The 21,340-nt window shown below is 42.3% G+C and overlaps 1 protein-coding gene across 1 annotated transcript; it reads right to left on the bottom strand.

Moving 5' to 3' along the window:
- Nucleotides 1-16,523: 16,523 nt before the first annotated feature.
- LOC124862664 (cytochrome P450 2K1-like) lies at nucleotides 16,524-21,258 on the bottom strand. The gene is made up of 9 exons (XM_047356713.1): nucleotides 20,570-21,258; nucleotides 20,333-20,495; nucleotides 20,101-20,250; nucleotides 19,326-19,486; nucleotides 18,526-18,705; nucleotides 18,306-18,447; nucleotides 18,021-18,205; nucleotides 17,784-17,925; nucleotides 16,524-17,706 (listed from the first exon to the last, which is right to left on the bottom strand). Exons 1-9 carry the CDS (start codon nucleotides 20,762-20,764, stop codon nucleotides 17,519-17,521), a joined length of 1,506 nt encoding a protein of 501 aa, XP_047212669.1. The 5' UTR covers nucleotides 20,765-21,258; the 3' UTR covers nucleotides 16,524-17,518.
- Between the last annotated feature and the right edge of the window lie 82 nt (nucleotides 21,259-21,340).

Genomic DNA, 21,340 nt, shown 5'->3' with positions numbered 1-21,340 from the left:
ATATAAGTAAGAAGAGAAAAAAAAAAAAACTGTTGTTTCCTGTAGGTGAAAAGAAGTCCATCGGTCATATTTTGTTTGAAAAAGACATTAAAAAAACAAAAAAGATTCACGTGAAGAGCTGATCTCCTGGATAGAGTAGCCCTGAAAAGTAACGTGTTTGCTAGTTGCATGAGGAATGGCAAACGGCACGATATTGGCAAGTCTCTGTGACTCATGAACAACAGCATCAGTGTATGGTAAGTTCCTCCTATCCTCGACTCGAACCTGGCGGTTTCCAACCACCCTGCTCAGTTCCTCCTGAACCCGCTCTGGAGGCACATCAAAACCAAATTCATCAAACTACATTACACTGCATTACCAACACTATAATATGTAAATTGCCACCTGAAGCAAGTTTGCGTTTTGAACCTTGAATGGGAGGGCACTTGGCCAAGTAAAGAAGACACCACTTCAGTGTGTTTCATGTCATATCATTTCCAGCTGCAAATAGGTTTATCAAACTGTAGAGCAGGTTTTGATCATGGTAGTGTGGATTCTTGATGCCAGAATCCTTGTACAACACGAATAAAATAACTAGTTCACCCTTCTGCATTTGCATCGTTGATACGGGTTCTTGAAGTTTGAATTCTTACCTCCAGATGTTTCTTACGAATCAGGAAAGCATCAATAAAACATTTGCAGATATCAGGGTCCTGGATCTTCTTGAGCTCTTCTATTATCTTACTTGCGTCCGCCTTCCCGTCTTCCCCATACTTCATTATAGTCTTCCAGTTTTTTAGGTAAGGACCCAGGCAAGAAAAAAAGTTGTATATCCGGAAAAGGATCAAACATTTAGACTAATAAGTAAGAAATCATATTATGCCCCAAACAATAGTACAACATTTATATTCTGTAAATATTCTTGTAAAATAGTGAAATATTTCTGTCATACCAATAGGGAAGCTGTTCCCGTCAGATGTATGAGCTCATTATCTCTATGTATGTAATTTAATCCCAGTTCAAATCCATCTGTTCTGTGAAGGCCTTAGGGATGTGTTAGAGAGAATTAGTGAACAAACATCACGAAGACCAAGGAACACAGTGGAAAACGTTAAAGCAATGTAATGTTATAAAACAATATCCTATTTTAACATCGCACAGAGCCCTGTTGAATCCATCATCCAAAAATGAAAAGAGTATGACAAAACTGCAGACCAACCAAGACATGGCCTCCCACCTAAATTTACAGGAAGGCCTAGGAGAACATTAATCTGAGAAAAATCCAAACGGACCAGACGAACTCTATAGAGCAACTGCAATGATGGTAGGGGATCATAGGGCTGTTTATGCCTAGTTTTACAAGATGATTAGCAAGATTATTAAGAGAAAGCTATAAGAATCCTGTGTGCAGTATGCCACAAGCTATGTGACATGGAAAGTGACCTTTTTGGCCCCCATATAAAATGCAATGTGTGGATGCATACAAATCAGATACTTTCCACAATTTCTTTGATTTTTATCCATAAAAAATAAAACTTTAAAGCCTTTCCCTTCCCTTCCACTTCGCAATCACATGCTACTATTAGTTAAAACAGTAAAATGCACTTAAGGCAATAGCTGTAATATAACAAAATGTGAATTAGTTTAAGGGGCATGAGTTCTTCTGCATGAAGAGACTTGCAAAATAACACTATGTTTGAAATTATCTAGTCCTGAGCAATTTAGAAACAAATGGCATTTAATCTTCGAACATTTCTGGGTTCTTTCTGCATGGAGTTTGCATGTTCTGGGGAGCAGTCGCCAGCAGTCTACCGGCGAGAGGCAGAGTACACCCTGGACTGGTCAGCAATCCATCGCAGGGCGGTAATCTTAACTTCAAGTTGTTCAGATTCTTTAATGAGTTGCTGAGATTCCTCAATGACTATTTCTTCACTCATCTTCTTCTCCATTCCAAAGTCCTTCAGTGTTTTGAAGATAAAAACAGGAAACATAGTCTGCAGAAGCTCACAAAAATTGGACAGTAACAGAAAATGTTACCTGGTGCAATGAGTCTAGATTTTAGCTGCAGGACTGACATGACTGGTACTAACCATTTTTCACCACTAGGTGCCACCGGAATCTGTTATTCGTGGGTGTGACAGGTGCAGCTTGTTTTGGTGATCTGCTGGAGCAGTATAATGGTGCGTTCACACTGAACGCGGATTCTGCGATAGGAGCGGCCGATTTACATGTTATCCCTATGTAGAGCTGCATTCAGGAGCGGAGCAGCACGAGGCGGTGCGATGGAGACGAAGGACGTGGTGCGAAAGGTGCGCCGTGCGAAGAGAGCAAAGGACGACTTGAAAAATCTGAACTTTTTTCTAAATTCGCGTTGCGTCAACCAATCAGGGACTGGATGTGGCTGTGACGTAGGGTGAAGGACTGCAGCAGAGAAGAAGCTGCTTTCAGTGTGCAGCAAGCCTGAGTTGTATGACTCAAGTAACTAGCTGAGATTTATTTACTCAAAACAGAAGACAGATGGACAGGCGTTCAGCAGCAGGGATATAGCACCGGTAGTTGGTATCCCGGAGGCCGATTCGTCTCCCAACGCAGGACAGCAGATCTTCGAACTGGGTCCTGGATAGACGGAAGTACCGCTGAAATTGACCGTCATCCAGACGCAGCTCCTGGAGTAGATGGTGGTACTCTCCGAACTGTTCCCGTCCCTGAAGAATCTGGTGAACCCAGGGACGTTGACGGCGATTTTCGGCTCTCCACAGGTAAAACATTATCCGTGAAATCCATGTCCGTCATGTTCAGTTGAAACCAGCTAGCAGCAGATAGAAGCTCCTCCTATTTGATGATGCTGCGAAGCGTTGCCGTTTGTTGACATGTGGCTATGCGAATTGCATGCGAAATGTCAAGCGAGCAACAGGACACAAATGACACAAAAAATTCGCAGAATCCACGTTCGGTGTGAACGTACCATTAAGAGGACAGATTGCCAGCACTTCTTTGCCTGAGTGTTTTGCCAACTGCAGTACAACCATCTGGCCCAATCTTGTCTCATGTTGCTATGAACCTTGCAACTTGAAGAAACTCTCTTGTTTTGATCCAGGTGCCTGACCCAGCCTGACTCCTTGCGGAGAGACCTCATTACCGAACCCGAACCAAGTTAACCCCAGGATCAAGCCTTCAGCTGGCAGTCCGTCGGAGCCAACCTCCACGTCAGCTTAGCCGAACTCTGTCCACTGTCCGACGGTCAAACACGCTCCGATCATCGAGGCTCCAGGTGGTCCCTGGCGAATCCTCCCCTCGGCCCAGACTCTGTAGCCATCTCCCTGGTGGAGCGAACCTCGCTCCAATGGTAAGCCGTGTTTTTTTATTCAATCAGCTGTCGAGTGGCAGATTACTCCCCTGATCTGTTGTTTTCTTGCAGTTCACCTGCTCCTGGTCGATGATCCCGTTCTCACCATTTTCACCCAGTTAAATAAATTCCGAAACAGTCTCAGTTCTCTGGGTGTTTACTGCATGTGGGTCAAGTCGGCCTCAAAAACTGACTATATACAAACACACACACACACAACTTGTAATTTTTAATGTCCTGTGTTGCATCTAGAGTTAAGTAAAGAAAACATACCAAATTAGATAAATACTACCTCAGACATATTTTTAACTTTCATCTTTCCATCCACACTCTCCTTTATCACAAATTTTCCTTGAGAGCAGCAATTGTTAAATTTCTTTATTTAGTTGGGAAACTATTTTCTGTGTGAATGAAAAAACGGCAACATTAAGACCAATAACTGTGTTAAAACTTTTACTAATGTGTTTACAGTATACTAAAAACAAGTTTATTTATATTTTCAAAACCCTTGTTCTAAAAACAATGTAAAATGTTTCATCAATCAGAAATCTAAGTAGAAAAACATGAAACCAAAGCATAACCATGTTGGGACCTACAGCCATGGATTTCCACATTAAAACTCTGGTACATACTTTTCTGGAACTTTTCAAAATAAAGTGCATTAACCTTCTTCCAGCACAGCCAGGAAAGGGGATAACTGCGGACTTCCTGTGGCGCCATTACCCAAAATAAAGCACAACTCCGAAGGGGGAAGGGGGGTAGCAGAGGACTTCCCAGTGATGCCACTGCCCGTATAAGACCCCCACCCTTCCCACATATCGCTCTCTTCCACACCGATGACCATCGGGATAGGAGGGAACAAAGCGCGCTGATGTCTTTTGCTGGCAAAAAGACATAAAATTCAACTGGATCCAAAGCCATACGATTATCGATCATATGCAAAGTTAAGTAGAATGAAATACTGTTTGTGTATCCGGTATTTTCATTCATGAACGGGAATAATTAAGGTACAAGCATTACTTGACTGTCTCTCCGAGGCCCCACAGACGCAAGCGGTGTTCGAGAGGAGCCCCGGCTAAGACGCAGTCTGGAAGGAAGACTGCAGCGGACAACGTTCGTTATTCATCCACAGCTGGAGGTTAGCGGGAAGCTAACCTTCGTTCACGGTGGATATCTCTTCAACCTTCGTCGCTTGGACAACATTCCTCACCACAATTCATGAGGTTAAGTGTTTGGGCAGAATAATATAGAGACAGATTTAGGATGAAATAATCTGAACGTTTTCATTCTATGAAGTTTTGTTTTTGTGAAATCCGGCTATCTTGGCGCTAGTAGGCTAGCTACAGCGCGTGCCGGTTGGTGTTCTTTGTATGTTTTAAAGTTAAGATAAACTTTATTTAGAGGGTGGTTTTAAACAGAACATTGCTCATAACGCGCCGTCCGCGCTTATGCATTTTAACCCTTTTATTAATCCTGGTATTTTAAAGGTATGTGTTGATTCTGGTGCTAAGCTTCTTTGTTAGCTTAACTGCTAACGGTAAGGACACGTGTTTGCTAGCATTAAGGCTAGTCAAAAGAAAGGTTGTTGGTTTTCAAGCTAGTGAATAATAGTCTCTGAACATCATTTACTAGAGTTGATAACTAAGTAAACACCATTACGCCCCATTTCTCCAGAAAGATTTGGCTCTTTTCCAAAATACTCAATAATATTTCTTCAAATATTATTTCAATAAATAAAGGCAGTTAATTAGACACTGTTGAGAATTAGTCATCCAGGAGGTTGGTTTTATTCAGCAGATCATTATTTAAAACATTATTTTATTAAAATAATATTTTACCTGATCTTGCATTGTGAAGGGTTGTCTAAACGTTTGCTGATTATTACCTAAGTTGGTTCCAAGACTAACTTCACTTCACTTCCAGATTCTTCAAGATAATCCTTGGTTCTCAAACATAAACATTGCATGGTAATGTTGCATCACTCTTTTTGGCCATGATTTCCAATCATCTTTAATCAACTTGTTTATATTGTACATAGCCCATTAGTCTTGATTATTCTTTAATTCTGCTTGGTAGTTTAGTTGGATTGTTTTAGCATAGTAAAGAGTTTGTTGATTGAAATATGTTTGACTTTGAGTTGACTTATTTTTGTTAATAAATTCTTGTATTTTAAGAAATTGTGTGAATTCATTCCTTATATGTGCAGAGTTTATGCTGTTCAATAATGCCAGAGCTCGTCTCACACCTTTCTATTCTGTCCTAATACCATCGCCTTAATGGGGCTGGTATTCACAGGACAATCCTTAACAGACCAAAATATTATTTGATAAAATATAAAAATATTAATATTAAAATATTAATATTAAATATTAAATAATATTCTCAGATTCATATTTACAACAACCATAAGCCCAATCCAAATACACAACTAAGCAAAACATGAGTACAAAAACTAAAGCATGACCAGGAAAACAAACAGAAGAACGATTCAAAACCTTAACTGTGAAAAAACCCAACAAAAACCCAAAAACACCCACAAATCATAACAACCTCACCCTCCTTTGACACACAGGATCCACAGCTGTCCAGTAACGCCTGAAATGTTTTATCTTTTACCTCAGCCATAGACTCTTCTGCTTCTATATGTTTGCCTTCAACCATATCAGAAGATGCTGATGCTCCCTTTGCCTCCCCCTTCCACCTGTGTGGCTCAAGAAGTGAGGTGAAGAGACAACTGGAGAGACTGAATCGGAATAAGGCTGCAGGTCCAGATCGTGTCAGCCCTAGAGTCCTGAAGGGCTGTGAAGAGCAGCTCTGTGGGATTCTGTGGCACCTCTTCAATCTTAGCCTGGCCCAGAAGAAGGTTCCAGTGTTGTGGAATACCACCTGTCTTGTTCCAGTACCAAAGAAAACTCACCCGTCAATGACTATAGACCTGTTGCCCTGACATCCCATATCATGAAGGTCCTAGAGAGACTCCTGTTGGCCCACCTAAGTAAGCAAACAATAAACTATCAGGACCCCCTTCAGTTTGCTTATCACTGTGGAGTTGGAGTTGAAGATGCCATCATACACCTGCTTCAACAAACCCACTGTCATCTGGACAAAGCCAGCAGCACCGTGAGGATCATGTTCTGTGATTTATCCAGTGCCTTTAACACAATCCAACCTGATTTGCTTTGTCAGTGTCAGAGTTAGACACACTGATAAACTCAGAGAAGGTATGCAATGAAGACACAAGCGAGTCAAAGTTATCTTTGGCTGGCCAGGGAGAGACAATTCATTCTCTCAGAGGAGGTGCCCTGTGTCACAACCTTTTATTAAAGAAAGAAAAAACACTCGTTACAGCATTGTGGGTGTGGCTACACACAATTTCACAAATACAAGTCCTACTGAATAAAACTGGTTTTGTCCATATACTGATACAGCCCACACATCCACATCTGCGAACAGTATTCTTCCCAAAACTCCCCTACACACACACAAGTTCCTGCTCAGTCTACATAGCAACCACCCAAATGTAACTCAAAGACAACATGACAATTCTGTTAATAGTTCATAAAAGTACTTCAAAGATAAATGTAAAAAGTTTTCAAACCACTTCTATCAAAGTTCACCAAACTAAATCATAAGGATAAAGAATCTTTTTAAACTAAGCAATGATAATTCATGTACAAATCTTCCAACAGTCAAAAACTCCAGAAGACTCAGGTGGAGGCCTCAACAATCACCTGGATTAAAGACTACCTTACAAACAGACCACAGTTTGTGGGACTGAAGTGTTGCGTGTCTAACCAGGTAGTCAGCAGCACAGGAGCACCACAGGGGACTGGACTCTCACCATTCATTTTCACATTGTACACCTCAGACTTCCAGTACAAGACAGACTCCTGTCATCTGCAGAAATACTCGGATGATTCTGCCATTTTGGGCTGGATCAGAGATGGACAAGATGCTGAGTACAGGGAGCTTTGTGGCATGGTGTGAAAACAATCATCTCATCTTGAACGTGACTAAAACAAAGGAGATTATTGTAGATTTTAGGAGAAACAGGAAAAGGTCAAAAACTATTTCCATCATGGGAGAAGAAGTGGAGGTGGTGGCGGAGTATAAATACCTCGGTGTTCAACTGGACAACAGACTGGAATGGAGATGCACTGTAAAACCATCTACAAGAAGGGACAGAGTAGACTGTACTTCTTGAGGAAGGTCCTTTGGTGTTTTTTTCTGTAAGTCTGTTGTGGAGAGTGTGATCTCTTCTGCCGTCATCTGCTGGGAAAGCAGCATCAGAGCCAGGGACTTAAAAAAGCTCAACAAGCTGATAAAGAAGGCTGGCTCTGTTCTGGGGACTCCTCTGGAACTTCTAGAGATCATTGTGCAAAGAAGGATTCTTCATAAAATGGAGAACCTTATGGAGAACCCTGAGCATCCTCTTCATCAGACTGTCCTGCAACAACAGTGTCTTCAGTCAGAGGCTTCTTCAGATGTGCTCTAAGACAGAGCGCTACAGGAGATCCTTCCTGCCCACAGCCATCAGCATCTACAACGGCTCTTTGAAGAAACCTACATAATGAGCTACAACATTTAATTTCCCTTTGGAATTAATAAAGTATTTTTTAATTGAATTGAATTGAATTGAATTGAATATGCTTAGATTGCTGGAGGACATAATGACCATGTTGGACCACTTGTTTGCTGAGTGTTGGACCATTTGCACGTTGTTGGACGCCACTGTGCCCCTCCAACGTCGTCAGCCATTTTGTATCCAGGACAGTCCGTGCGTCTAAATCCCATTGGACACTACGACTGATATGATGGGGCGTCCCAAGTCTGACGTCACAAGACGCTATATAGGAAGGTGCCCATTTTGAGGGCTCGCCTTCAGCTGGAGACCGTGACGTGGTGACCACGCAACTGAAGCATCATCTGGAGAAGAGTCCCGAGTGGATTTCATTTATTCTCCTTCGTTGGCCAACAAAAAATTCATAAAAGAGGTTTCTGGAATAAGAAGGCCAGAAATGTCACTTTGCCGATCAAAGACGTGAGCTTTAACACGTAACCAAAAAACCCACAGAGTTTTAAGGAGACGAATAGCCACTTTGTTTTGGTTCCAGTCGACTGCTGATGGTCAGCTCGTATTTTTCCTTTTTGCCAAGGAGGACAAAGGACGAAGATTGACCTCTTTTCCTGAAGTTAACTATAGACGCACATAAACTTCCAACTTTCCCCTCTCTCTCTCAACTCCGCTCAGAAGGAAGACTTCAACAAAGTAAAAACACATCCTTTTATTAAATTTTTTATTTCTTTAATAGGAATAGCCGTGCAGGGTAGAGGAGATTTTTGGTGCGATTAGAGTCGCAGTTAGAGTCTAATGTGTTCGGAATGGTATATGCATGTCATTGTTTTGAAACTCGCTGGTACTTTTGGAGACCGCCATGTCTCGCAAGTGTGTCTTTACCGTGCAAACACTTGTGCGCAGGTGCGCAGTATAACTGGACTGTTATAATAACCTCATGGTGAAATTCACCATTTTCTTTGTCTTCAACTTTACTGCTTACTAGCTTGCCGCCAAAAGTTTTATAACTCTTTGTCTGCTCAGCCCGCGCAGAGTTGGGGGGTGTTTTATGACTGAGTATAACTGAGTTACAGTTATACTTTGTCTGAGTTACAGACAAAATCATAATTTTGTCAAATTATGATTTTGTCAAATCATAATTTGACAAAATTTATTTCTTAACCAAAATCCTCATTTATGAATCGAGACCAGAGATGTCTTCTGGTGTTGTAATTGTGGCTCAACGCCTTTGATAATTACAACCATTAAATACTCAGTAATAATTAATAACTATTACCAGAGATGTCACTGTTTAATCGACTGTTTCTGCCGAAACGTGTGGAACTTTTAACCTTATCTTGACTGATGAATCACTCTTGCACAAAAATAAACACAAAACGCCTTCTGTTTATCTATGTGAACAACATTTATTAAATCACAGCCCTGATACACTCGCTCTTCCGATTTAATAATCTTCACCTACTCAAACATGCAAAGTTCTACACAGTAGGAGTAAAATATCTAACTAACCAAAATAAAGCAAAACAGCAGTGGGGTCAAACCAGCAATTATGGCAAAAATGATAATATGACAAAAGGGGTGTGGTGGTGAGTAGAGGTTGAAAGTTGAAAGTTGAAGTTGAAGTTACAGATCATTCATTACCACCTTTGGATAAAATTTTAGTGTTTTTGTTGTGTTTTTTATTGTGTGAAGCATGTTTTGATCTGACTCATAAAACTAACTTAGTTGTCTAACAGGAAGGTAGGTGATCAATATTAAAGAGCACTAACATTTATTTGAAGCTAAGAACAGCATTGAATGTTTTAGTTTTGTTTTCCCATTTTTAAAATTTTATTTTGAATTTGGCTTTGGGTTATTTCAAAATTATTTTTCTTCTTCCCTCTTTCCCTTTTTGTGTGTGTTTGCTTGATTACTCCCACTAAAGCATATACTTGGTTAAGCCACAGTTTGAACGGTCAAACCTGTGTGCCCATTTTAAGCAAACCCATACACCTGAAAGATACATATATGAATCAGACAGCTAGCTGAACAGCTTAGCCTGTTGTGTGCTGCTAATTAATTTAGCAATCATTTAATCACAGAACAGCTTAGCCTGTTGTGTGCTGCTAATTAATTTAGCTATCATTTAATCATAGAACAGCCTAGCCTGTTGTGTGCTGCTAATTAATTTAGAAATCCTTTAATCATAGAACAGCCTAGCCTGTTTGTGCTGCTGATAATTAATTTGGTCACTGAAACACTCAGTCTGTTGCATTGCTGCTAATTTCTTTAGTGGTGGTTCATAGATAAACAGTTTTGGGTGTTTGCATCGTGCATTTTGGGCCAAAGATGGAGGGAACATCCCAGATTGCAGCTGGAGATGTGTGTATGTTAGAGGATCCCATAGGAATGCAGGCACAAGAGGTGATTGGGTCATTGATTCTGTTGTCCCCAGAGGAGTGTAAAGGTCTCAATAATTATGGCATTGAGCAATGTGAAGCCAGGATTCAGGAGTTGCTCCAAGTCATCAAAAACCCACCAAAGGACAGACGGGTCTCAGATGTGTTAGGACAGCTCACTCTGTTATATCAGCGAAGGTTAATGTTGGAGTCTGACCAGCGTGTTAAACTGCAGTTCGAGCTGAATGATAGTTTGCAGATGGTGGATGTCCTTAAAGGTGAACTAACAGAAGCTGGAAATAGATTGGAGACAATAGAGGGTAGCCATGCCACCCCATATCCCTGGAGGAATGGGGGGGGCGAACCGAAACCCACCTCACAGGTTTAAACCTTTGGAGGTGAGCCACACCTGCGAAACCCTGAGAGAACCTGCAGGTCAGATCTGGAGGATGTAGAAGCTGCTCTCCAGAGATTACCTTTCCAGGCTCATGGGGTTCCCCATACATCCACCGAGGCAAGAACAGGTGTCAGAATAGGTTCAGTGGTGCGGTGTGCCACCCCACTGCAATCAGCAGCCATGAACGGTACCTGGCCGGGGAAACAGCAGGTGTAAACAGTTCACGGCTCAGATGCGAGCAGCCTTCAAACTTGACTCGCAGTACAGTCCTCTATGATCCCTCACCTCTGCCAAGGTGACAGGAAAGCCGCCCCTGGGATTCAGGTGGTTCCTACCGCCCTCAACCGCTGCCCAGGACCCAAGTCCGGGAAGCACAGGGCCCACTGTTGTACTGGGAGCAGCCTCCACTGCCTCCTCCGAGGATGAGGTGTGATGCACTGATACACCCTGAGTGCAGCCGGAGTGAACTCTCCGATGATGACTCAGATGGGTCGGCACCAATCCCTGTGAGTGGATTGCGCACCCGCCAGCTTGAGTCTCTGGCCAAAGACATAGAGCGCTTCGACCCTAATAATGCAGAATCAAACATTGATGATTATCTTAGGGAAGTTGAACGCTGTCTTCTAGATTTGTATTGCCCATCAGCACGGGAAAAACTGAAGCATCTGGAAGACAACATCCAGGAGCGTCCATGTTTTCATGGAAAGCCTGACCCCCGCAGTCCGAGACCGTTATTCAACCCTTTGCGAAGCTTTAAGGGAAGAATATTCTGTGTACACGGACCAGGCCTCCGCCACACTTGGTGCTTTCACTATCCAGCAAAAGAAAAGCGAAGCACCCAGGGAGTATTACCAGTGCTTGAGAGCTGTTTACTTCCAAAGACGCAATGCGCCCGGCATTGAGGAGGAACATGCTTTTAAATCCCTGTTCCTCCAAAACCTTCATGAAAGTGTGCGATACGATGTTACTATGTATTGCAGAACCAAGACCATGAGCATGCAGGAGATCCGCAAATATGATCAGATGGCGTGGGAAACACGTGCTTGCCCAACCAAGGGACCAGAGAGCGAGGCTAGGATTTTACAGGTCCAGACTGAAAGAACCAGCCTTGCGTTAGAAGGTCAGGAAATGCCTTCAGCAGGAACCCACATTAAGAACAGGTTCAGGGAACAACGTAGGTTTGGTCAGCAGGACCGGGGGGTTGGCAATGAACGGCAACCAAAGTCTGGTAAATCTGATAACCCTAGGTCCAACAGACGCCCTGACCATCAAGCGAGGCCAAAAGGTAAGACTGATGGAAAAGGGTGGGACCGACACGCAGAAGGAATTATGGGGAAAGAGATGAAGGAGGCCTTACGCAAGATGGTAACAGAAGCAGTGTGTGAGGCCACCGCACCACCACAACCTTCGAAATGGGAAACCGACCATCCAGGTAAACCAGATCCAAAACCCCCGTCAGCATGACTAGGCATGGACCCTGTCTCCACGCCAACCAGAGTCTATCTAGTCGGGTGGGGAAACAAACCTGAGAAACCTCAAGAACCCCTTGAGAGCTCGTCAGGAGAAACACCCCGGACTCCCTTCCTAAAATTCTTAGGTGAACTAATCCATAACACACATGCCGGTCGCCTATACTGTCCGACAATTATAGGGGGGTGCGTTAAGGCGAACACACTCCTGGACACAGGATCAGAAATTAGCCTGATGTACTCAACCCTGTTTGAGGAGGTGAGTAGAGTTATGCTCGCTCTTGGTAAACCATTTCAAATTGAAGGTTGTGATGTAAGCATCACCAGCTACACCTAAGACTGCTCATACATAACCAGTCGGGTGTGGTTGGATGTTTCATTCCAAGACATGATTTTGGTCTACCCCATTTACATTTGCACATTGGACACAGAGCCTCTCCTTGTCGGCCAGGACCTGCTGGGCAGGTTGGCCCCGCTCATTGACTGCTACCAGGGCCAAGGTGGAGGCGCCAAAACCCCTGGGTGCAAGCAGTAAACCACCCTTCTCTATCAACCAGGTTTCCAGTGTGGAGGGGCCCAAAGAACCTCCAACGAAGCTCATGCCTTCAACAGAGCCAGTCTCGGACACCCGACCACCCAGGGAACTGCCCTTCGCGGTCATGACTCATTTCTCTGTTCTCTGGAAAGTGAAGGGGTGAAACCTTACAACCCCAAAATAGTGGAAGGTGTGCACCTGGAGAACACCTTCACACCGGAAGTGATCTTAGCACTTTGGCTGGAAATCACTTCCGGTGTGAAGGTGTTCTCCACACCGGAAGTGATCTTAGCACTTTGGCTGGAGAAGTCCGCAATCAGCAGGGAGCTATATGACTGTCTCTCCCAGGGAAAACCCACGTCTAATTGAGGCGCGACGCAGACACAGTCTACTTTCAGCAGGCTGGCCACGCCGCCTGCTGAAGGCAACCGGAGTCTGCATCCTCAATGTGCAGGTGGGCAGGAGACAGCTCTCCCATACCTTCAGTAATGCTCAGCACCTGCACCCTCCGGTTTTCATCGGGGCGGATCTGCTGGTTCGGCTGGGCACCCAGTTGGACACCTTCAACCAGGTTGTTTGGGCCCGAGCCAACGCTCCCTCAAGTCCCTTCCTGGGAACCCCTGAGGTCATGCTGTCAGGACAAACTATCCCTCAGGCCTGCCAGGCCATCAGTGAGACCGATTCACTAATACCGCAGCGAACAGCAGGGGTACCGATCCGACTGACAGTCAAAACGGGACAGAAGCTTCAGAACACCCGCGTTTTCTTTCAACCTCTTACCTACTTCCGGGAACTGAACCTGGTGGTCTGTGGCACGCCCATGCTTGAGTTGAACAACCATTCAACTTATATTTTGGTGGAGAATCCAACCCAAGTGCCAATCCAGGTAATCACAAGAAAACTCCTAGGGATGCTCATAGACAGCTCTTATCATGACTTCGAGTTAGCCATCCCCGTGATTGGAGACATGCCCTTATTTGTGTCCGGTAGACAGGACTCTCCAGACGTGTTCACGTTTCCGTCGGACATGATCACAATTGAGAGACATGAGGTTTTAACAACCAAATCCACCTGTGGTGCTACCCTGGGGCCTGAAGGCAACCTGGTAGTGTACGCACTGGCGACACACCCAGGACAAGCTCAAGAAGAGCCAGGGACCCAGGACTAATCTAGCGAGCCCTACCCCGGTTTTGAGACTGAGGTCAGCGAGCAGTTGGAGAAAGCCAATGCGCTAAGCACAGAAGAGGAAAGAACAGCTCTTAAGAAGTTGTTTTATGAATATCAGTCAGTCCTCTCGAAGGACTCCCATGACTGTGGGGTCACCGACCTCCACATGGTTCGTATTCCAACGAACCCAAACGCACCCCCTACGTTTGTGCGCCAATATAAGATCCCTCTGGCTGCTTACGAGTCAATTCAGGAGATCCTCGATAAGCTGTTGGAGAAACAGATAATACGTGAATGCAACTCCACGTACAACTCCCCAATTTGGCCGGTGTTGAAACCGACCGGGAAATGGCGCCTGACAGTCGATTACTGTTCACTGAACAAGCAAGTACGCCTCTCACGCTGGCCCATGATTCACCTGGACCAGGAGCTGGCTAAGGTGAGAGATGCTCGCTTTTTCTCCACAGTGGACGTGGCGAATGGCTTCTGGACAATGAAGGTAGACCCGGCCGACCAGTACAAATTGGCATTTTCCTTCGGGAACTGCCAATATACCTGGAACAGGTGCTCCTTTGGGTACTCAAACTCTCCGGCCGAATTTAACATCTTCCTTCACAAGGCCATGTCTGATGTCGCAACCCAGGGAAACTTCATTTACGTCGATGACATCCTGATGAGGAGCAGGACGTTTGAGGAACATCTAGCCGAACTCCGGCATGTCCTGGACCAGCTTGGCACAGCAGGGGCTAAGCTAGCACTCGCCAAAGGCCAATGGTGCCGGACAAAGGTGGAGTACGTTGGTTTAACCAAACGGCATTGAGCCCCAAGCTAGCAGGATCCGAGCCATCCAAGACATAAAGGTTCCAACGAATGTGTCTGAACTTCGGAGTTTCTTAGGGGTCTGTAGCTACTCCCGCCAGTTTATTGAGGACTATGCGGAGATGGCCAGATCCCTCACAGAACTCCGGTGCAAAGACACGCCTTTCCCTTGGGGAGAACCCCAAGAGCATGTTTTCCAACTCCTGAAGCAGAAACCTGGTTCTGCTCCTTGTCTGGCCTACCCAGATAAGGACAAGGAGTTCTACCTGGAATGCTCCCCTTATACAGATGATACACTTGGCCCTGTCTTTCTGTGATTAACCATGTTTGTCCTAGATATAGGCTATATCTACTGGTTCTACTGTGTGTTGGAATAATTGAATATAGATTTATCTTATATTTTCTCCTATTCTTTAACTTGATTATTTTATCTTATAACCTTTCATGATGTTTGTGTGAGTAAAGGATGTGTGAGTTGTCTGCAGGCAAAGATCATAAATGTAGTTGAGCTTGCTGAGGAGGAAGCAGTCCGCAGTTGAGGAGGTCATAAAGATGAAGGCTGATTGCGCTGAACAAAAGACGCACTGATCCTGGAAGATGGGGAGACTGTGGAAGTGTGTTGTTAAAAGATGAAGCTGTTTATGACCTGTTTACGATGCAGCTGTTGTTTTCCCATCCTTTAGAGAGCAACGTTCTTTGTAACTAGGGACCCCCGAATGATAATAAAAAGAGAGGTGCGGACAGATGCTGTTCAGAGCGGTGCGAGATTTGTAACTGAACACATCTTGACCATTCTCCTCGCTGCGAGCATAAAACTAATTATTTGTCTTTCTCTTCTTTTTGTGATGTCATAAGTATTGTAGGTTGTTTAAACCTGACACTGTGACTAACTGTATGTGCTCTCTTTCATACTCTAGACTTGAAAACTGGCTCAGAGTTCATCTGCTTAGCTGTCTTTCTCTCCTAAATGAAGCCACTAAAGAAGCTACAACCATTAATGTTTCACTTTTTTTCCCATAGAAAGTACTTCTGAACCAGTGCTTCCATGCTCTTTATGTTTCTCTGTTCTGTTCTCTCAAACCCGAAGTCAGTTGTGGCAGATGGCCGCTCACACTAAGCCTGGTTCTAGTTCTGCTGGAGGTTTCTTCCTGTTGAAAGGGAGTTTTCCTTTCCACTGTCACTACATGCATACTTAGTATGAGGGATTGCTGCAAACTCAATGCAAGCGACTGTCCACTGTCACTACATGCTCGTTTAGGAGGAGTGAATGCTGCAAGTCACTGACTCGATGCAATGTGCTGGGTTTCCTTAGATAGAAAACATTTTAACCAACTTGAATAATAAACTAAATCAGATTGCATTGTTTGATAGTTAGGATTAGTTGGAATTTATGCACCTGACTTGAAATCTGTAAGATTCAATTGAATTGACTTTGTTAATGCCTTGAGACGACATGTGCTGCGAATTGGCACTATGTAAATAAAACTGAACTGAATTAAATTGAATATGTAATGCAGCCCACATGCACAGACCAAGGTCACTTGGTCTGAGCATGACTCACATATTTTTCATGACTCTACACTGAATGCTAGGCATTTTCCCCTAATGCAGATGAAAATATAAACTGTATCCTTTTATTATCCTAGGAGAGTACAACTGTCACCTGCCCGGGGACAGAGGGTACCCCTGCCAGTCCTATTTGCTGACCTCTTTCCCTGAGTCTGGGCCTGTCCAGCAGCAACATTAAAACATGTTGACCACACTGTTGACATTAGAGATGACTGAACAGTTACAGTGGCAATGTGCTATAAAAAATCTTTGATTTACCAATCACTTCCCAACTAAAGACAATAGCCATTTAATTTCATTAAGTGTTCTTTATTGCCTGCAAATGAAAATACAGAATTATTGATATTTTGTTTAATCAAATAAAATCAGGTACCTCTGTGGGCACCTCACCCACATTTAACTGATGTTTCAGCAGCTGTATATCAGTTTGTGTTTTCCACAGCTGTGTTTTTGAGTATTCCTTATTGACTACACATGTAATCAGTTTTAGGGACAGAAAAATATTTCAGTTTTAGCTGCGTGTCTACTGTTTTTCATATTAAGTCATGAGCTAAGGTTGATGTGGCCCTAACAGTGTTGAAACATCCCCCACAAAAAACAAGCAAATTAAATAGTTCAGTTGTCTGGAATAAATGTGTAATTCAACAATCTTATCTTTGTCTTATCAGTTATGGATGGTCTACTGACTCTCGTGGAGTCAGCAGACCCCAGGAAACAGACTCAATGCGCCTGTTTCAGAAAGCGGGGTTAACATGCTGTTAGTAGAAAGCAAATACTCTGATTAGACCTACTCGGCTCTATGATACTGAGGGTTTTCGGTTTCAGAACAGGTGGTAACAATTAGGTTACTCAGCTCTGAGTCAAGTCAACTACAAGCACCAGCATATAAGAAGCCCTCATCAATGGAATGCAGATAATACGATTCATCATGGAAACGAGGGAAAATGAAAAGCCTTGAGGTGCATATTTCCTGCCAATGGGATATTAATGATGGCATATGGAGAATATCAACACACATTTAAGAAGAAAAACAATGCTGCTGCTGCAAAAGAGCATGAGTTAGCATGTCAGAGAATTGCTGAGAATTACATGTGAGTTTATAGTAAAAAGAATAATCATGAGTAAAATTACTATAGATTAGGGGGTAGAAATATGGTATTCGGCACAACTTTAATTTGTGGCTGGCATTACCCAAAATCTGACAGCTAAAATGTATCCTATTCTACAATAATCCTGCACTTTTGCTATAGAATTGGAAGGAAAATCAACTCCAGCTCTACTCCTCAGTGGCGACGGAAAGCACACAGGTTTTGAGGTGTAGGAGCAAGAGTGACTCCCACAACTGGTGTTAAATCCAACTGATCCTCTGAAACTCCTGGAGGGGGAGTGAAACGAAAATGCTGAAGGAGGGAGGTGAAAAAGAGGAAGAGCTCCGTTCGGGCCAGACTCTCTCCGAGGCACGACCTGCGACCTGCAAAATGGTGTTGTGAATAGTTGAACATTACAGTGTGTGAGAAACTGAAAATCTAGAATGATCAATAATCATACCTGCAGAAAAGGGCATGAACGCATCTCTCCTGATGAATTTCCCCTCACTATCAAGGAAATGAGAAGGGCTGAAACTGTAAGGATTCTCCCATTCAGTCTCGTCATACAGGACAGAAGTAAGAAGAGGAAACACAGTTGTTCCCTGCAATTAAAAATTAAGCAACTTTTTAAACATAAGTTAAAATAAATCCAAAGACAAACATATGTTCAACAATATTAAACAAGAAGGTAGCTGACCTCTTTGATGAAGTAGCCCTGAAAGGTGACATCTTTACTTATTGCATGAGGAAGGGCCATTGGAACAATGTTGGCAAGTCTCTGTGACTCATGGATAACTGCATCGGTGTACTGCAAGTTCTTCCGGTCCTCTGTTCGAACCTGCCGGCTTCCAACCACCCTGCTCAGCTCCTCCTGAACGCGTTCTGCGTTGAAAATAGTTTAAGTAAAAACTGCTGGGTGCATTAACAAAACCTTAGTATAAAAACTGTAAAATGACAAAAACTTGAAGTTGAAATTTTGTACCTTGAACATGAGGGAACTTGGCCATGTAAAGGAGACACCACTTCAGTGTGGTTGCAGTGGTGTCAGTCCCAGCTGCAAAGAGATTCACTACAGTATAGAGCAGGTTTTCATCATGGTAGTGTAAATTCAAGACCTTAGAATCCTAAAATAAAAAGGTAAACATACTTTTTCATCAATATTTAAAGCCTAAAAATGGTCTCACTCTTGTTCACCTGCTTACCTCAAGATGTTTCTTCCGAATCAAGAAGGCATCGACAAAGCATCTGCAAATCTCAGGGTCAAGGGTCTCCTTCAGGTTCTTGATTATCTTTGTTGCGTCCGCCTTGCCATCTTCCACATTCTTGATCATATCCCTCCAGTTTTTAAGTAGAGGACCAAGCCAAGGACATATGTTGTATATCTTGAAAAGTTAATAAAGCAAACCAGTAAGTCCATGTTTAAGCAGAAAACCATACCTTCTGGTAAGGCAGGATGCATTTTTGTATTTAAACTGATGTATATTTTTTTTGGTCATTCTGGTTTTATTGAGTCTTTTTCACTTTGGTAAATTTATTTTTGGCATTTTCTTTTGTCAGCTGTTTAAGACGGCATTTAAGAAGGTTTTCTCTTAAAAAAGTGATATCATTGATGAATTGTAATAGTAAAACTTACCTTGTCACATAGATTCAGACTGGTTTGAATTGCTTTCTTCCCTTAGTTTATTAAGTCATTATTTGAAAACTGTTTTCTGTGTTATATTTATCTACTACTACGATCAGTTAAATCGTTTTTTTTTTATTGCACTGTTTACTGTCTTACAGTTTGCAACAACCAATTGATAACTTTTTTCTTTTTCGTTGTCTGTCAACCTGTATCCTGGAAGCTCTGGCCTGTGCAGGTCTCAGTGCCTAAGTCTAGGTCTTTTTCTGCACATATGTAATACAACACATGATATGATCTTCACACTGTGAAACAATGTAAAAGAAGATGAGAACTGTAGTTTATTAAAAAGGACAAAATATTTAAGTTAATATGACAAACCTGGAGGGAGGCTGATCCTGTTAGATGAATTGTCTCATTGTCTCTTTCCACCATTGCTTGGAAAACTAAGTCCTTATATTCAAATCTCTTTCCAAACATTAAAGCTGATATAACATTTGAAGCAGCATAATGTATGGCCTTGGTGTTGTTGAAGGCTTTTTCTGTGAAGAAATTTTAAAAGAAAACTGTTAAAAATGGACATTTAGGTATAAAATGTGCTTTTTTTAGTGAGTTAGTGTTAGTTAAAATGCTGTCAAATATCATCATAAAAACAAGAAATGTGCATGATTTTCTAAACCTGATTCCAAATAGATAAAAATATTTAGAATTATTTATAAACTTTAGTTTTGAAAGAAATCAAATAATTTTTTTATTATTTGTGGTGCCTTTAATCCCCATTTTCTGCACATCCATAAAGCAATAGAAAACTTTCTCAGGGCACAACTGACAAATAAGTTTTTTATCTGTTGCTTGTACGCCCACCTTTCTAATGCCACCCTGGACAACAGCCCATATGGCCCATTTAAAAAGATGCCACTGTCATCAACTTTACTAACAGATCCAGATTATATGTAGATGTTTAGAATCAAATGGATTCTATGTTTAATTGAAATATTTTTTTTTGCATCACCCAAATCTAATTGCATGATCGTTATGGTAAAAATTTGTTTTGATTAGTTTTTTTGGTGAGAATTGAGTACAGCCCATGGTTTATTTTAATTTAAAAAAAAAACAGAAATACTAAAACAACTGCATACAGCTTTAGAAGATTTACCTTCAAATTGTTCAAATTCTTCAGTAAGGTAATGACATTCCTCTATAATTATTTCTTCACTGATCTTCCTCCCCATTCCAAAATCTCTCAGTGTTGTCAGAGCAAAACGCCTCATTTCCTTCCACGGTTCTCCATTAGAAAAAAGAATACCTGGTGAAATAATAGGTGAACTAATTTTAAAAAGAAGAAAAGATGTTGGTAAAGTCAGAAATGTCAGGAAGGTTTTTCTTACCGTGTCCCTTTGTAAAATCATAAAAAACTGGACTGATTTCTCTGTTGCCAAATTCATCAGCATGGTTCACTAGAGCCTGTCTGACTGTTCTGTACCCTGCCAAGACCACCACCTTCTTTGGTCCAAAGAATACTTGGAAAACTGGTCCATATTTCTTGGAAAGCTAAACAAATAGAACAGCAAAAAGTGAGCTTGTAAAAAAATGTCCACTGTCTTGTAACATGGAAAATTACTCACATTAAAAAGACTTTGGTCCAGCCTCTTCAGATCCACCTGAAACAGGTTACCAAACAGAGGAAGAGGTCTAGGTCCTGGGGGCGCCCTCCTTTCTCGTAAACTAAAGCTGGAGTTAACAAAATGGAGGACTAGTAAGCCGACAATGACCCCAAACAATAACACTGAAGTGGGGCATCGAATAATTTCCTCAAACATGATCGGGTGATCGTTTGTAAGCTCCCCTGGTTCCTCTGAGTCTCAAATTTGCTGATAGTGCAGCCGCCTACGCTCCAACAGTTCACTCCTTTCACCACTGACAACGTAAATCCTAAATGAAATGACAACATAATTGCCAGCTTGTTACATCTAGCACGTCCTGTTTTTTCCCGAACCGAAGTGTGAAAATCACCCTCGCTTGAACAACTAAACCAAAATTACTGTGAAGAAAAATAGTGCATATTAATAAAAATGTCTGTCTATTATTAAAGCATTGGCAGCAGATAAAATGATGTACAACACAATAGCGTAAAAACGTCTGTTTTAAGTTATTAGGAAAACATTTTTCTGTATGCAAAATAAATCTCTGTTTTATGCACCTTTTATGCAAGTTTAGCTTGCATATTCAATAAATCAGAATACATGTTCCAATGAGGATTGTTTGTCAGATTAAGAGTTTTTTTTTTAAATTAACAATCGTTGCGCAGCCATAAAACATACCTTTCAAGAAGCCCACATTTCTGTTAAAAAAGTTATTTTTAATGGCAGCAAGGGTGTCCATTTGCGACCCCTGAA

The sequence above is a fragment of the Girardinichthys multiradiatus genome, chromosome X, assembly GCF_021462225.1.
Source record: "Girardinichthys multiradiatus isolate DD_20200921_A chromosome X, DD_fGirMul_XY1, whole genome shotgun sequence".
Taxonomy (NCBI): domain Eukaryota; kingdom Metazoa; phylum Chordata; class Actinopteri; order Cyprinodontiformes; family Goodeidae; genus Girardinichthys; species Girardinichthys multiradiatus.
This window is presented reverse-complemented; position numbering and strand designations above follow the sequence as displayed.

Bases quoted from the DNA above. Each gene is read 5' to 3' on its own strand.
- LOC124862664 (XM_047356713.1), bottom strand. From the start codon at position 20,764: ATGTTTGAGGAAATTATTCGATGCCCCACTTCAGTGTTATTGTTTGGG. The intron at 18,206-18,305 runs GTACAAAATTTC...TTTTCAACGCAG, and splicing joins CAAGTTCCCTCATGTTCAAG to AACGCGTTCAGGAGGAGCTG. The intron at 17,707-17,783 runs GTATGATTATTG...ACCATTTTGCAG, and splicing joins GTTCATGCCCTTTTCTGCAG to GTCGCAGGTCGTGCCTCGGA.